This window comes from Equus przewalskii, chromosome 9, assembly GCF_037783145.1.
Source record: "Equus przewalskii isolate Varuska chromosome 9, EquPr2, whole genome shotgun sequence".
In the NCBI taxonomy this organism is placed as follows: Eukaryota; Metazoa; Chordata; class Mammalia; order Perissodactyla; family Equidae; genus Equus; species Equus przewalskii.
Window position 1 is genome coordinate 29,677,957 of NC_091839.1, and position 18,587 is coordinate 29,696,543.

The 18,587-nt window shown below is 39.3% G+C and overlaps 1 protein-coding gene across 8 annotated transcripts in view; it reads right to left on the reverse strand.

Moving 5' to 3' along the window:
- The window catches only part of FILIP1 (filamin A interacting protein 1), a 221,663-nt gene that overhangs the window by 106,010 nt on the left and 97,066 nt on the right, over positions 1-18,587 (reverse strand). For all 8 annotated transcript variants that reach the window (XM_070558962.1, XM_070558958.1, XM_070558963.1 and 5 more), the window contains exon 2: positions 9,338-9,616. In XM_070558962.1, coding sequence (XP_070415063.1) covers positions 9,338-9,616 — 279 coding nt within the window. The remainder of the gene's footprint in view (positions 1-9,337; positions 9,617-18,587) is intronic.

Consider the following 18,587-nt stretch of genomic DNA (forward strand, 5'->3'; position numbering starts at 1 on the left):
AAGTGCAAATTGCCCAACTTCCAGTCTTTCAAGCCCTTTCATGCCCATCCTCCCATTGACCTGCTCATGCCTCCCAATATCTTTTCCTTGCTGGGCACTGTCTCACCAACACACTCCACTGTCCTTCACTTCATGCCTTCTGCTGCACCCACTCGGACAACTGCAGTCCTACATCCAGTGCTTTAAAATATATCTTCCCTTTTGGAGCCCTCATACACTGCTGGTGGGAATGCAAACTGGTGCAGCCACTATGGAAAACAGTATGGAGATTCCTCAAAAAACTAAAAATAGAAATACCATATGACCCATCTATCCCACTACTGGTATCTACCCAAACAACTTGAAATCAACAACCCAAAGTAACACATGCACCCCTATGTTCATTGCAGCACTATTCACAATAGCCAAGACATGGAAACAATCCAAGTGCCCATGACTGATGGTTGGATAAAGAAGACGTGGTATATATACACAATGGAATACTACACAGCCATAAAAAAACACAAAATCATCATTGTGAAATTTCAGTTGTTCAGTGTTTTTTGTCTGTCACCACACTACTAAGGTTGACTACCAACCTGTTGGACTCTTCACCACTTCCCCATAGGACTGGCATTCAAGACACCCTGTTTTAGCCTTTTGCTTTTTAATAATCCTATGTTTCACTTAAAACCCGAAAATAGAGGAAGGCAACATGGTAATTTCAAAGGAGGAGGTCAATAAATTTCACAATGACGTAAACTATTATGAACTCAAATACAAAAAATCAAATATATATATCTCCCCTCTTACACTCAGGCTTCTAAATAGACTGGTGCCACCACAAACACATGGTCTCTGCTGGCTGAATCCTAGACTCCACTCATTAATGCTCCTATTTGTCCAAGGTCACCTTCCTGTAACATTCCCCTCAGCAACAGACGGCATGTACATAAATCATCCTTAAGACTACCACTTGGCCCAGGTCTTCTCATATTCAGCAGAACATAGCTTTGCCTCTTCTTTGCTGAGAAATCTGAGGCTTTTAGGGAGATCTCCATCACTGCCCACCCTCTGCTATAAATGTTCTCTTCATCCCCACCTATTCTTTCTCCTTCCCTCTGTCACAGAAGATGAAGGGTCTCCCTCCTTTTCAAGGGCAAACCCAAGGCCAGCCCCAAACCCTACAATTGATTCCCCCTCTCTTGCCTCCTCCAAAACTCTGATTCCTGAAAAATCCTTGCTGTTTCCTATATCCTTGACCTTGCTCCTTTCTGGCCGTATAACCCCTTAGCCCATAAACACACTAAAGTCTCTTTCATCATTAAAAACCCTCCCTTGACCTAAGTTTCCCTTCAGCTACTCTCCTGTCTTTCTCTTCCTTTCTTATCCTAAGTTCTCCAATAACATCTATATTGGCTAAGTGTAGTAGTCACAACAACCCCAGAAGGTAGGAGGTATAGCCATCATACAGATGGGAAGTAAACTGAGGCCCAGAGTCAACACTAATAGGGTTGACTACCAACCTTTTGGACTCTTCACCACTTCCCCATAGGACTGGCATTCAAGACACACTGTTTTAGCCTTTTGCTTTTTAACAATCCCATGTTTCACTTAAAACCCAAAAGTAGAGGAAGGCAACATGGTAATTTCAAAGGAGGAGGTCAATAAATGTGTTCTAAGGACATACTCTGTGCCAGGCAAGTAATTTACTGCTATGCTGAAGAAAAGGGAAATTTGACTTCTTTGGCTGTGTCCAAAAGAACCAGAAAATCTGATTAACTCTTAGAAAAAAAAAAAAAAAAGATTTTTAAATTCCTGGATTTTTCAACAGAACATGTTACTCTATTTCTTTAACTTCCTTTCACTTCTCAACCCACTGAAAATAGGCTTAAACTCACTGAAACTGCTCTGGCAAATGTTCGCAATGATCTCCAGATTCACAAACCCAGAGAAAACCCTTCAATCGAACTTTCTGCTGATTTGACTGATGCAACTTCCTCTTCTTCTTGACAGTCTTGACTCCCTTGGCTTCCGCATCACTCCAGTCCCCTGGGATCCTCACACCCTCTGACTATTGTTTTTCGGATGTCATATTTGTCATTTCCAAATGGAGGTGCAGTTTTACCTCCACCAAACAGTTCTCCACTGAAGCAAGACTATTCACTGATGAGTGTGACTCACACTTTCCCACCCTGTGTTTTAATCTTATCAGGCCGGTCCCTATGCTCTTCTCCTCCTGTCCAAACCTATCAGTTCTTCAATGTCCAATTCTTCAGTGAAGCTATCACTCATCTCCCGAGATTTTCATAATCTTTTCCTCCTTTGTACTCCTATACTTTGCATTGCAATTACCCTATAGAATATTCATTCCTGTACACCCTCATCTATTCCACCGGGTCATGAGCTCTTTCTTCATGACAGCTGTGATACGCAGTGCCTAAAACCATGCTTGGCGCACAGTAGAAGAGAAACAAGTAGTAGTAGTATTCATCTTTGCATTCTTCAGACCTCTAGCACAGCAGTGTTTCTTAAATATTGTAGGATCAATCAATTTAGAATTGGTTAATTAATGCCCTAAGAATGAATGAGCTCTCTTGGTGAGAAAGAAGAGCAGACAGAGAGTTCACCCACAGTAGGTGGTGCAGAGGTAAAGAGAAACTAGTGAACAATATTAAAGAAGATGGCTAGGAACCTCAAAAGGACAGAATAGAGGAAAATTATAACAACCCACAGGCATATTAACTATTTTGTAAATTATCTTGAAATACACCACTTTTTTCTGCCAGTCACTCAGGACAAAGATTTCTCAATGTGTCCATGACTCTGTCTCTGACTTAGCCTGGAGAACATCAAAGCCAAATCGTATGGGGGTGCATTATCTAGTTACATTATGTGGTTTTCTCTAAGCCTCCTTACACACAGGGAGAAGAGAACTAACTCTAATGACAAAGGGGAAAATGATGAAACACAATTTGAGATTGGTTTTTCTAAACTGTATTCAAGTGGATACCTCAAGGGAATCTACTATAAAAAAAAATACCTACCTTTTTTTGCATCAAGAAAAACAATTAATTTGTATCCTGTTTTTGAGTCATTTTACAAGAATATCCTTCTGCCAAGTTTTCTGTATTATGGCTTTTTGATGTGAGTACCATTTCCTTTGAACTTTTGTCGTTTTTAGTACAGCCAAGTTGACTGGCTTCTTAAAGTGCTATTTTTGGACAAATACAAGGGGAAATTAATCACGGTGCCCAAATGATGGTCTGGGTGTACTATTTCATTATTTTCAGTTTAGTCTGGGAAATATGTAACCAGTTTTTCACCCAGAGAGTAAAAATGTTCCAATTTATTAGAAAGTACTTGTTATTGGAAGCAGTCAGTGACAGAAGTGCAATAATGGAAACCATTCCAGCTCCTTCTATGCTGGCCAGTCACTGTGCTGAAACAGCAGGCCTGCATCTGCTGAGGTGTGGCTTGAAAAGTCTGGAAGATGCCCCTCTCCAAGACAAGGGGCATGACATCACCAATTCTAGACAAGATTCCTTAGAATGCAAAAATCCCAGGGAAGGGCAACTCCATTTCTCAAATACGTCCATTAAAGGTGTATTTTAAGGGTTCACTGAATACCTGGACTGGCAAACACAACAGCAATTTGCAAATTTTTCAAAGAGCCAATGCTAACAATAAAGGTCATGCTATTTATAATGTTGGTTTGATCAATTCCCAAAGATCACACAACAGGTTTCAAAGGTGGCAAGCCACTGGTACCAGAAAACACACAGAACAGTCTATAGCGTCTAAAACTCTGGATATGGAGTTGGAGAGAATGACAGAGATCAAAAGGGAGTCAGAGAAAGAGAAAATTAACCTCAAAAGCTTGAGTGACCCCCCATCTCCTCCTCCCCAAGTCACTTCCAGGGTACTTCTCCTAAAGGCAGACTTGATCTCAGTCTTATCTCCCTAATATCATTAGAAGCCCTTTTCTCTGTGTGTCACCCTACTTCTTTTGACCAGTAGTTCCAGTCCCCCAAAACCTAAGCTGTCACACAACTCCAGGGCATAATCCTCCTAGAGTAGTGAGTACGAAGACCTCCAAATCTGTATAGCACCTAGCCTATGGCCACGTGGCACCCCTGCCTTCTCCCGTTTTCTCACTATCCAGATCACAGCGAACTTCAAGGCTCAGATCATATTCAACCTTCTTGATGTGAAAGAAATAGTACTCAATTTCTCTTACTTAAAAACTCTCATCTTATCACAAAATGGCTTTAGTCCCAGAGTTCACAATGGGAGTTTACTTGAAAGAAATTCTGAAGACAAAGAATAAATATAAAGATCCTGGAGCCCACCCTTGAACATCCCCAGAGAGTAAATGATAAAATGGGAGGGACATTGTACTGAGAGACAGTGTTGGGTATAGAGCAAATGTAACTAAATTGCCGTGCAACCTTGGGCAAGTCACAAAGTTTGTGTGAATATCAGTTTCACATTTGTAATATAAAGGAGGTAGATAAGCCACCTCAAAGATGCCTGTTTGAACAAAATATTGGCAAACCAAATACAGCAATACATTAAAAGGATCATACTCCATGATCAAGTGGGATTCGTACTAGAGACACAGGGATGGTTCAACATCTGCAAATCAATCAATGTGATACACCACATCAACAAAATGAGGAATAAAAACCACATAATCATCTCAATAGATGCAGAGGAAGTATTTGACAAGATTCAGCATTGATTTATGATAAAAATCTCAAGAAAATGGGGATAGAAGGAAAGTATCTCAACATAATAAAGGCCATATATGACAAAGCCACAGCCAACATCATATGTAATGGTGAAAAACTAAAAGCCATCCCTGTGAAAACAGAAACAAGACAAGGGTGTCCACTCTCACCACTCCTATTCAACATAATACTGGACATTTTTGCCATAGCAATTAGGCAAGAAAAAGAAATAAAAGGAACCCAACAATTTGGAAAGGAAGAAATGAAACTCTTGCTGTTTGCAGATGACACAATTCTATATATAGGAAACTCTAAAGAATCCACCAGAAAACTATTAGAAATAATCAACAACTACAGCAAAGTTGAAGGGTACAAAATCAAGCTAAAAAAATCAGTTGCATTTCTATACAACAAAGACAAACCAGCAGAAAGAGAAGTCAAGAATACAATCCTATTTATAATCGCAACAAAAAGAATAAAATATCTAGGAATAAATTCAACCAAGGAGGTGAAAGACCTATACACTGAAAACTATAAGACATTATTGAAAGAAATTGAAGAAGATCTAAAGAAATGGAAAGACATTCCACGCTCATGGATTGGAAGAATAAATATAGTTAAATTGTCCATATTACCTAAAGCAATCTACAGATTCAATGCAATCCCAATCAGAATCCCAATAACATTCTTTACAGAAATAGAACAAAGAATCTTAAAATTTACATGGAACAACAAAAGACCTCAAATAGCCAAAGCAATCCTGAGAAAAAAAGAACAAAGCTGGAGACATCAAAATCCTTGACTTCAAAATATACTACAAAGCTATAGTAATCAAAACAGCATGGTACTGGCACAAAAACAGATGCATAGATCAATGGAACAGAATTAAAAGCCCAGAAATAAAACCACACATCTATGGCCAGTTAATCTTTGACAAAGGAGCCAAAAACATACAAGGAAGAAAAGAAAGTCTCTTCAATAAGTGGTGTGGGGAAAACTGGAGAGCCACATGCAAAAGAATGAAAGTAGACCATTATCTTGCACCATACACAAAAATTAATTCAAAATAGATTAAAGACTTGAATGTAAGACCTGAACCCATAAAACTCCTAGAAGAAAATATAGGCAGCACACTCTTTGACATTCATCTTAGCAGCATGTTTTCAAATACCATGTCTACTCAAGCAAGGGAAATAAAAGAATAAAATAAGTGGGACTACATTAGATTAAAAAGCTTCTGCAAGGCAAAGGAATCCATGAACAAAATGAAAAGACAACCTACAGATGGGAGAAAATATTTGCAAATCATATATCTGACAAGGAGTTAATTTCCAAAATATATAAAGAACTCAGACAACTCAACAACAACAAAACAAACAAATCACTCAGAACACAGGCAGAGTACATGAACAGACATTTCTCCAAAGGCAATATATAGATGGCCAACAGGCATATGAAAAGATGTTCAATATCACTAATTATTAGGGAGATGCAAATCAAAACTACATTTAGATATCACCTTACACCTGTCAGAATGGCTATAATTACCAAGACGAAAAATAACAGATGTTGGAGAAAAGGGAACTCTCATACACTGCTGGTTGGAATGCAAATTGGTGCAGTCACTATGGAAAACAGTACGGAGATTTCTCAAAAAATTGAAAATAGAAATATCATACAATCCAGCTGTCCCACTGCTGGGTATTTATCCAAAGATCTTGAAATTAACAATACAAAGAGATTTATGCACCCCTTTGTTCATTGCAGCATTATTCACAATAGCCAAGATGTGGAAGAAACTCAAGTGCCCTTCTAAGGATGAATGGATAGAGAAGATGTGGTGTATATATATATATATACACACGATGGAATACTACTCAGCCATAAAAAAAGATAAAAAAAAGATAAAATCGTCCCACTTGCAACAACATGGATGGACCTTGAGGGTATGATGTTAAGCGAAATAAGCCAGCCAGAGAAAGACAAATACTACATGATTTTGCTCATATATGGAAGATACACAAACATGTGGACCAAGAGAACAGATTAGTGGTTACCAGAGGGGATGGGGGCTGGGGGTGGGCGAGACGGGTAAAGGGGCACATTTATACGGTGAAGGACAAAAATTAGAGTACTGGTGGTGAGCACAGTACAGTCTATGCAGAAATTATAAATAATAATATACACCTGAAATTATACAGTGTTATAAACCTTTATGGTTTCAATAAAATAGCTGAAGAAAAAGCAATTTCAAAAAAAAGATGTCTGTCTGACCCAATCTTTTGTAGAACCGTAGAGCGCCACCTCTGGAATAAGGCATCTGTGTCACATAGAGCCACTCCCACAAAGGGAGACCACCTTTGGAGGCCTGGGAGACAGCTCACTTAATGCTCGTCCACGTCAAGCTGAACGGCGTACAGGCCTCAGCTGGGCTACCTTATCTCACAAGGCATATTCCTGCCTCTCCTCTCAGCACTAGATCTTTAGACAGATTTTTCTTCCTCATCTCTAGCCTGGCAAACCTGGCACATTTTCACCAGCCCACGCACATTTGCTAATGCCAACTGATTCCCACTCTTACCTACAACACACTTACCTCTCATATGACAGCGCTAATAAAGGACAAGTGTCTGCTATAAAAACATATGTCTACAGCACTCTTTTTAAAAAATTTAATATTGCAAAATTTGCATTGATAAGTACATATACTTACAGGTATATGTATGTGCATACAAATACATAGGGATCAGTTATTTGCTTTGCAAATGAATTCACACGCAATTCATTAAAATACCAGGTCGTTAATTTCTCTTTTCCATCACTGCCTCACCCCCAAATATCTTACAGTTTTTAGTTAGTTAGTGCTCCTCAGGAATACATCCACTGTGTAAGGTGAGGTGTCCTGTATTCATAAAGCTTAATGGAAAGCAAAATGCATTTCTTTGGAGTCTTCTGGCTAATTTCTTTAATGTCCTGGGTGTGTGGGGCTTATATTTTCATGCTTAGGCTCTGGAACTCTATCCGGCAACACCATGAACATAAAAGTCACATGAACCTTTAATACCTTCCAGAATACACTATGATATAACAGCTGGCTACAGAAATTACAGTCTGGAAGAGCCGTGGGCTTCATGCAAGCCACCATGGCTGGAAAGAAGTGATCTGATGACATTGCTGTGTGACGATCTCAAAGGCGACATTTAGACCTTCCACTCAGGTCAACAGCTGTTGGCTGGGGCAGCTTAAAAAGCTGGAGTAATATATTCTACCTCCCTGCACAATAAATATCAACAGACAAAAGATTAACCACATTTCTGTGAGTAGCAAAGCTAATTTTAGCAATGATGGCACTCTGGAAAATGTCATCTTTTGCTATGAAATGAAATGTGATTTTTCTCAGCCCGTAAATGGTAAGCTCAAAGGTTTGTTCGTTTTTTTAATTTGAGTTTCATGTGTTTTCTATTTCTCTTTACCCAAGCGTTTCCTTATATGTATGCACACAGACGAGAACAGCAACAGGTCAGGCTAGCCAACAAAAGTGTAGGGTCGGTTGCAAGTAATCTCTCTAATGCTAACAGCAGCAGTGAGCTAACAGAGGTTTCACCTCATGCAATTGTTAGTCTTCCCCTAGAAGCTTGTGCAAGCTGAGAACCTAATAAAAACAAAATGGAAAACAACAACTCCACTTGTAAGTCGGCCTCTCCTCCAAAAAGAAAAAGTTTTTCTTTTCCCACTTCCAGAAATACAACTGCCCGGGGCTCAGAAACTCAGAAGAATTCCAACTCTCTCCTGGATCCCTAAAAACATACACGTAATGCGGAACCTGGCTCATGGCAGCTTGAGAAGGTTGGTGATGGTGGCCAGTGGAAAAAGCACTAGACCGAGAATCAGGACGCCTAACGTGAGATCTGAACAAATGCTTAGTCTTTCTGGGCCTCAGTTTCCTCATTATAAAATACAGATGATACCCACACTTTTATTGAGATTGAATGAGATAATATGCTTGAAAATGCTCTGTGAAAGTATTAGGTTCTTCACAATGCAATGCTGTGCTTATCTGTGTGCATCTCAACTCCTATGATATTGTTGAAAAGTAAAGCTGAAAGTTATGAAAAAACAAGAAAAGAGCAAGTCTGGTTTTAACAAAGCCTTCTTTCTCTTTCCCTCTCATTCTCTCTCCCTCGCTCTTTCCCTCTATCTCTATATCTCTCTTTTACTCCACCTTCTGCAAAAAACAAAAGTAACAATTGACCTTAACTCTGACTTTTAATAATCATGACTTTTCTGCGGTTTTCAGTCACAGCCAATGGCTAAATTAGATAACCTCATCGATTACTTACTGCTAGATACAGGGGCCTGTGCTAAATTATTACCAAAATCATATCATAAATTTTCTGCTCCTAGAGAAGCTTGAAGTTGGAATCAGCATCTATTCATTTTTTCATTCATTCAACAAATATTTATTCAGTGCAAACTTGTGCCAGGCACGATGGATTTAGAAAGGAATAAGAAAAACAGCCCCTTTCCGCATGGAGTTCCCAATCCAGTGAGGGAGACAGGTTCATAGTCTCTTATTTTATAGCCTTGAGACTAGAAACGCGATAGCTGAGAACATTCCACTCTACCTGCAGCTCCCCTTCCATGATGCTGAGCAGCTGGATGAGGTCTTCTTTGGATAACTCCAAGGATTTCTTGTTCTTCCGTTCGCTTTCTCCACATGGTTTTTGGTGTCGTTTGACAGTTCCTGAGGCCACGACATCCTCCTCCTTTCTGTTGGATTTGATCTTCTCTTTCGCATCCTCTGAGAGGCTTTTACCAGCATCACTGATGATGGAGGGCTTGGGGCAGGAGATGTGCCCGTTGGATGAACTGTCGCCACCCTGGTTTCGGGATCTCATTCCCGCCTACGACACATGGAAAAGATAAGATGTTTTTGTCACCATTGAAATTATTTTTGTGTAAGTAGTTAGAAACTTATAGAAACTTTATACTACCACCAATCAAGAAATAACAAAAGATCAGTCCCGGTTAGCTTCCTTATAGCAGTAATGAATGTGTCCTTGAAATCTTCAGGAAAAGGCTTTGATGGTCCTCAGGAAAAAGTGAAACTGTGATTCTAACCTAACAACATCTCAAACCAAGTGATCGAGGTCAACATCAGCAGTGCGAAGTCCTACTGATGGCATGAATCTTCGATATGATGTGATAAGAATGGCACTTTATCTTTGTGGTCTTCCTCCCCCAAGACATTACCCAAGTCTAACAATGAGAAAAACATCAGACAGGTCCCAACTGAAAGAGAATCTACAAAATTCCTGACCAGTAATCTTTAAAACTATCAAGCTCATCAAAAACAAGGAAAATCTGAGAAAGTGTCACAGCCAAAAGGAGCCTGAGGAGACATAATGACTAAATGTAATAAGGTGTCCTGGAGGGGATCCTGGGGTAGAAAAAAGACGTCAGGGAAAAACCGAGGAAATACGAATAAAGCATGGACTTTAGTCAATAATAATGTATCAATATTGGTTCATTAATTATAACAAATGTACCATACTTATGTAAGAGGTTAATTACAGAGGAAACTGGGTGTGGGGTATACGGGAACCCCCAGTCTTATCTTTGCAATAATTCTGTTAATCTAAAGCTGTTGTAAAACTAAAAGTCTATTTTTTTTAAAGTGATTCTAAATTAAGTCTATCAGACAAATCAAACCTCAAACCCTGCCAGGAACCAGCTGGAAGTCAAGATGTGCAGACAAGTCCCCATGGGGTGAGGGGGCTTGAAAGGGAGAGAGGCACAAGGCAAAGCAAGAGGAAGGGGGCGGTGTCGTTTTTAGTGATGTGGAATTCTACTCTTCCAGAGCATCTTCCTCAAAATTAGGGCTTTTGATGTCAGTCATTTACAGAAACAAGAAACAAGAATACGAAACAAGGAACTGGGGAAAACAGATCAATTTCAAAATCAAAATTTACAAATAAAGAAATAATAAAATAGTAAAAGAAAGAAGACAAAGCAGTCCCATGGGGAGCACAATCGAGTCATTCCATGATGAATGCGTTACAGAGTCTCCGTCCATCTCCGTGCAAAAGAACACGACCAGCAGGTAGGTTACAAACACATCCGACTAAAGGGCTGGGCCTGCAAGTGCTGTAGAAAGAGCTACAATAGCCTGGGGGACTGTGCTACAGAATGTGCCTAAACCCTTATAGTAGCTTAATGCATGGGCTTATTTAAAACTCACTGCATAAACAGTCCTTTCCTTGAACAGCTAAGCAGCAAGAATTTCATTAGTCATGCCAGATAAAATACAGGGACTTTGTTTTCTGAAAGTAAATTTCCTTTATGAATGCAACCATACGTAAGAAACTAAGGAGGGGCCGGCCTGGTGGCACAGCGTTTAAGTTCTCCCTCTCTGCTTTGACAGCTGGGGCTCGCCAGTTGGGATCCTGGGCATGGACCTACGCACCGCTTGTCAAGCCATGCTGTGGCAGGTGTCCCACATAAAAAATAGAGGAAGATGGGCACAGATGTTAGCTCAGGGCCAGTCTTCCTCAGCAAAAAGTGGAGGATTCGATGTTAACTCAGGGCCAATCTTCCTCAAAAATAAAAGAAGAAGAAGAAACTAAGGAAAGCTTTCAAAACACTAGATTTATAATAGAAAGATGAATACAGTGTGATGTTCCTTTCATATAGTGAACATTCAATTCTTCCAACAAATCTTGAAATCTACATTCATACTCCTTTTGAAGTGAACTCTGATAACCAAAAGGACCCTTTTGTGTATGTGTGAACTTTCTATAGCACCCTAACTTTGAACAATATAAACCGGAAAAGTGCTCCTTAACACTGGCACCCTGTTTTCTGGTTCACTCAGTGATTCATTCTTGGATTTTAGACCATCTTTTTGTGCTTCTCTGGTGAACAAAGAATGGATGTCTCTTTGCAATAGTAGCCAGAGCACATCAGAGCAGGCCTACTGTCTTTCATCACAGCCTGTTTGTGGGCAGAGTGGGCTGACTTATGTCTCAAGCCAAAAAAAAGGCAGGATGGATAGAAAGTTTCAGGTTTAACTCTTGACCTGTTACACATCACACCCGAGACACATGGGCTTCCGAGAGTGAGCAGTGACTCCCTGCGACTCCATACCACATGTGAATTCCTCTCATCTGAAACAATTTTCTCTACAAGATCTTAAGGCTCTTTGGGATGGTACATCAAATATTGATTTGACAACTTCAATTTAGATCGTGCGTTAATGGAAGTTCCAGACAATAGTTCCCAAAGCATAGGAAGAGAGGGGGTGATGTTTTAAACTCAAACACAGGCTGAATCACACACGGCGTTCGTATCTGACTGTATCACGTGTTAGTGTCTCATTTCCCTGTTTTCTATGCCTTTTATAGGAGCTATAGCATTAGGATATTCCTAAAACAGGACAAATGCATAACGACCTATATGTTACATGCATTTACTCAATCAACTATATGTGCAAACACACAGAAAGTGGAGTCTACTTACTACCAACTCTTTATATTTAGTTCTTTTTAAAAATTTCAGTCTGATATTAATATTTTAAAATAACTTTTATTATAGTATGAATAGCTTTTCAGAATTAACAGAATTAGATTAATTAATGAACATTGATTACAGGGTTAATTATGGAATTTATGACTTTAATTAATTACAGGAAAACTCCACACATTTTAGAATTATCTAATTATTTTATATCTCTAATCAGGCCAAACGATTGAGTTCCCTATTCTCTTCCACATTAATTCACTTTGGCTGATGGAAAATCTCCCGTGCCAGACCCGTGATAGTAATTCTGTCTTAGCAAATGTTTTTCTTCTGTGACGCTGAAATTTCCCATTAATTGCTTCTCCTCTGACATGTGCACATGGATTTGAGTCCTTTCTCAGTGATCCAAATAGTATCTACTATCTTTATCTCCACAACAAAGTCAACAGTCAGCACCTGTTCTATCTCAGGAATGCAGAAGTACTCAGAGATAGCAAACTCGTCAAGAAATATTTTAGGAAAGTATTAGACAACATGTACAAGGGAGAAAAACATAATTTCTCAACAGTGAAGCCAAGTCTGCCGTCAGTGATGTCCACTTCAAGTCACTTTATTCTATTTTGTAGGGAGAAAATGTCCAGACAGTAATGGACTTCCACGTGTCACATTCAGCGACATTCAACACTTACTTATTCTGACAGCTCTCACACACTGTTTCTGAAGCGCTACACAGTGTGACCAGCATTTCACATACAGCATCTCATTTAAATTAATATTCACATCAAGCCTATGAAGTAGATGCTCTTATTCTTACTTACAGGTGAGGCCACTGAGGTGTAGCCTCTCTTTAAAGAGATTAAATATCTTTTTCTGGATCACACAGATCCTCCTCATGAATAGAAGAGCTAGGATTTGAACCCAGGTCTGACTCCAAATACCTGCTCACTGTGTACATGGCTTTCCTCTAAGTTGGAGGGGTGCAGGGGGTGGGGGAAACACTCTATAAGTCGAATGATCCAGAAAAACTTCCAAATGCTTACTAAGATAGTTTTTTACTTCATACTACAGAGCTGGAGAAACCCATTCATGTCTTCCTCCATAGACACTCTTGAAAAACTCACACAGCAATTGAAATTAGGTTGCTAAGCAAAAATACTTTTTCCAAAATCATTAACCTGCTTCAGAACTTGTAAAGTGATGAATCATTTAAAAATCTTCCTGAGACGCAACCTAGCCAATTATGAAGGATATAGGTTACGAAAACAGGATACAAAATCTGAACAAGGACCATCACAGACTTATTGTGTTAAAAGGCCCGGAGCTGAACAATAGTAAATGTTTAATCAGAGTTGGCCAAATCCTGCACTTTGTGCTTAGAGGAGTGGCAGGCAGGTAACAGGAAAGGCTGCTGGTTGTCTGTAGGCTTCTCAGTAGTTGACTATTATGGCTGCAAGTGTGGGACATGCAGATAACAAACTCCTTGAAAGAAGCCAAAAATGTCTTTGCTTCATCTCAGTGTTTATCCTCTAAGCAAAGTTCTCCTCAACAAAAAGCTGTAAATAAACTGAACATTCACGTCAGATCTGAAACCTTTGTTTTGAATCTATGTTATTTGGGGTGCAGATTCTTTTTAATAAGCAAATTATCCTACCTTAGTTCGTGACATACACTTACTTTTCCTCTTGTAATAATTAGTCAGCAGTACTTTACATGGAATTTGCCGACTAGGGTGTGAAGAAAGGAAGGACCAAATGTTATTCCCAACCTGTCTCTTTTAGTTATGGTCACCTCTCCGCTTCATTTTTTCCCTGCATCTATTGGGCAATAACCAGAGCATAGTGTTAGGTGAAAGATATCCTAGGAATCAGAAAACGTTTATAAAGACTTCAAGTCATTTATGCTGAACTAACAAGTATTTCTAGAGTATTTGAACAAGCAAAGAAAAGGACAGAGAAAGAAGTCGACATCAATGAAACACCCATTCTAGCCCCGATCTTCATCAGCTCTGGCAAATCTTGACCTTGAGTCTTCTCTCCCACCCTCACTGCTGATCTCGCCTCCTTCAGCCTTGTCTCTTCATGTTACAATTCAACATGGATCGCAATACTCCGTCCCTACCATCAACAAAAACTTCCTTTCCTGCATAAATTAGGTTTTGGCATCTTTCCTGTGCTTCTCAAATACCCCACCCCTATCTGTTCCTGTTTTATTTTATCAACATACTTTTTCAAGAACTTACCTAGTGCATCGAGTGAGGTGTCACAATAATTTTATTTACATAATTTCTATTTTTAAATTACTTTATAGAATTTTAAGGAAAAAGTATAGTACACGGTAAAAAAGGAAAGCACATAATTACAGAAAGCCCACTTTTTACATTGTAGCCTGGCAAAAGGCCTGCTCCCAGTGGGGCTTCAGAACACCAGCATGGAACTGTCCTGTTTCTCTCTCTCGGACATAAGTGACAATACCCAAAGCAACCAAAACGCAAGGCAAAAGAAAACATCTGTTCCAGTTTTACGTGAATTTTAAGATGTACAAGAACAATCAACTCAACTGGTTTATTCTCTATCAATGCCAGATTATTCTCTCTGCATATCTTAATTACTCGGTCAAGTCTAGTTATAATTTTCCCAACTCAGGAAATGTTCACACATTTCTCATGAGATTATCATTCATTCTAATGGCACAAACTGTTTACAAATGTTCCTAGGTTTGCCCTTAAATTTTCCTTACTGTTTTCTTTCATATTCTTCGTCCTATTTATGCAGCAAACCATGTTAAATGATTTTTCATTTCTCATTATCTACACTCATAAAATCCTCAAAATAACCAAGGTTTTTGTTTGTGTAAGGCATTTTCTAGATCTATCCAGACCAATTGAAAAGTCTTCTAATAATTTCACGTAATATTAGAATTCAAGAAAGGGGATTCTCCTGGAGTCACTGCAGTGATGTTGCAGTCAAAATTCAAGGAAAATATTATAGCTGTGGCAAAATAGAAAAATATTATTCTACCCTAGCCTAAAACTCTGGTGAAATATTTTATGAAGTTCTGTTTAATATCGTTCAAGGAAGATAATGGCAGACTTAGAAAAAGTTTTCAGGAAAAAAAACCCAAAAAAATAACAAGAGAATAGATCAGGGAACTGCCATTAAATAAGAAATCTTTTTAAACTAGACACTGAGCCTGAATGAATGTACAATTTGGGGGTTTTAAAACTTTGAATATAAAATTGGGTGACCTCTCTTACCAAAATTTTGATGAAAACGGGTATCAGTTGACCTCTTTAAACTCATTTCTAGCATCCATGACAGGGTTTTGGGGTGTTTTTTTTCTTTTTTACTTCCTTCGCAGAAATAAAGCTACTGTCAATTATATAAAAGAGAAAGCATTTATCTAGAAATATACTATTATATAAAGCAGTGATGACATAATGACGTAACATTTTTTTCTGGCAATTTCAACATTAGTGACTCATTCTTGAACCTCAAATACATTTTAAATATTTTTATATTTATAATACTTTATTCTTGTAATTCTGATGTTACTATTCTGCTAGACACAGTATACAATACATAGTCATTGATTACGTAAGAAGAGTAAGGCCCTCAAATTTACATGATTAAGACAACTCTTTAGATTTCTAGTAAATTTTACTTATATTCTTTCTGCTTGACCACTATAATTTTTTCAAACATTTTTATAGTACCTGTAGCCTCTGAAGAATGTCACCATTTAGCTTAATTAAAGTTACTGAATACTTTTTTTATCATCTGACAGAGAGCAGCTCTCTGGGAAAGTACCAGCCTCCTGGCTAGCTGGGACGAGAATTCCTTCCTGCATTTCCTCACTCTTACAAAGGCCCAGCTCCAGAATTGTGTAAGAATCAGGCATTTCCCTTCCACTAACAAAAGACAGCTATCTGTGGCCAGAAAGACAAGAAAGACAAATATCTTAGAGTTTATCTCAGCAGTCTATATTTGATGCATTACTTTTAAATATTACCTCTATTCACAATAATTACAGCTGACATTTACTAAAGAGCTTATTATGTTCTCAGCATTCGGTTAAGCATCTGACATATACGGTATCACCTCATGAAATCCTGACCTCCATCTCTAAAGCAGGTACTATAATTATTCCCTCTTATGAAGTTAAGGAAAGTGAAGCTTAGAGAGATTTAGACATTTGCCCAGCATAATATGGCCAGTACGCGGGAAAGCCTGAACCAGGATGTGGGCCTGTGTGGATGCTCCGTGTGGAAGGGGAAATTGAATGGAAGCTTTGACCACCGTACGAGAACTGCTGCAGCACAGACGAATTTGTCAGCCTTCCATGGGTTGAAATGAGCTGGTCACGGGGTAGAGCACCCACCAGCTGGCGTCAAGCTGCGATCATCAATACAGAATCCTACTGCTCCAGGAGATTCTTTCTCTCGTTTCCCTTTGTGTGATACCTTATTCTTCTAAGACCATGTTCTCTTCCTCCATTGCCCCCTCAAACTGCCTTTCTACTTCTCATGGCTTGAGGTCTCCCAAGGAGCTGGACAGCAACTGCTCTCGAAGCTTTGACTTCTGACTTTTTGAATTGGAAAAGTCACTAAGACTCCAGAAACGTAACAATTGTTATATGGCTGGATATGAATTGAACTGATTTTTTAAATAAGGCAAACTAAGAAAAATTCTAGTTTGTGCAGTAGCTGATTATTCCAGTAAGCCTACTGTACAAAACTTTCTGTTAAAACAGTTTGTCTTTATGCAGCAAATATTCTATTACATTTTCAAGAAATGTGAGGCAAATCACAGTTGCTGGTCAATGTTAATGAGATGGGCTAACCTCGTCGAGGAGAAAAACGAGCAGTGATCTGCATGCTATCACTGCTTCACGCTGACAAGGGACACGATGAAATGCTGCACAGCTCACCCCATCCATGTGCTGACATGACTGCACGTGCTCTAACTGCCAGCACGTATGTCGACTGTATTCAGGTGTCCTTTAAATGCCTTTTCTTTTAAATCTCTAGGCCACTTCTTAACATACAAGAACTTAAAATCAGTTGTAATATATGGAGTCATGGGTTGTGTCTGTTTTGAACTCCTCCTGACATCTGTCTTATCTAATTGTCTCTGAGCGTCCCTTGTCTTGGGTTAGATCAGAATATAGTAAGCCTAAATTGAAAACAGAAAACAGAGCAGGGCAGAGCTTTATAAACCAAGCAAGGAGTGAAGTAAAAATTATTCCTGTTGAAACACAGTCTATGAATGCAAATGAAGCTGCCTGATTGTCAAAGATGTTTGTCTGAAGTTAGACTCATCATTCTGATACTGTGTGAAGAGGCTGTGAATTCTATATCAATCAACCAATCTTCATAAATGCAGTTGCTATGTGAATGCAAAGGTTGGCGTTAACAGTAAAGAAGAGAACTTTGCAATTAGCTAATTAAGGTATATTAGGAATTTAATTTATCTACAGCGCCATGCTTCCACAGTGCAGAAGTTTCAGACTCAGTGTGTGCGCAGGAATTACGTAAGAAGATGAGTCACTACCTTTTGGAATAAGTTTTTCAAACACACAGTGGCCCTTAGGCATCTCTCTTCTCACCCTCCAGCTGTCCTACCTCAGCATGTCACCCAGCCCCACCGTGAACCTTAGTGTGTCCCATGACCTCACACCTCAACATCCCTAACATTTGTTTTCCTGACATGCTGAATCCTCCTGGAGACCTTTGCCCTTAACCCTGAGCAATCCCAAGAGGCGCGTCCCCACCCGCTAGCCCCAAGCTCACTTATTCTGTAATCCCGGGCAAGTCACTTAAACTCACAGTTTTTCCATCTGTAAAATGAGGACAATGACGCCTGTTCCATTCCCTGTGTGTATGTGAAATCACAATGCCTGTCTACCCTGTATGGATGTGAGAGTATTTACTGCAGGAGTAAGGCAGGAAGCACTCATCGGTGGCAGATTAACTGTTAGAGTTATCACCCACCTGCCAGCACCTCCATACAGGTACCAGTAGAGACAAAGATGCGTTGTTTTCAGCTGTGACTGTTTAGCACAGGGGTCAGCAAACTTTTTCTGTAAAGGGGTAATATTAGCTATTTTGGGCTTTGCAGGTCCTGTGGTCTCGATTGCTTCCTCTCAGCTCTGCTGTTGTAGCAGGAAAGCAGCCTTAAATAATATATAAACGACTGGCTGTGGCCAGAGTTGACCCCAGCACTTCATTTGCCAACCCTGATCTAGACAGTGTGACAAATATTATGGATGGGTGCGTTTATTTATTTATTTCTCTATTAAAGATTGGCGCCTGAGCTAACATCGGTTGCCCATCTTCTTTTTCCTGCTTCCCCTTCTCCT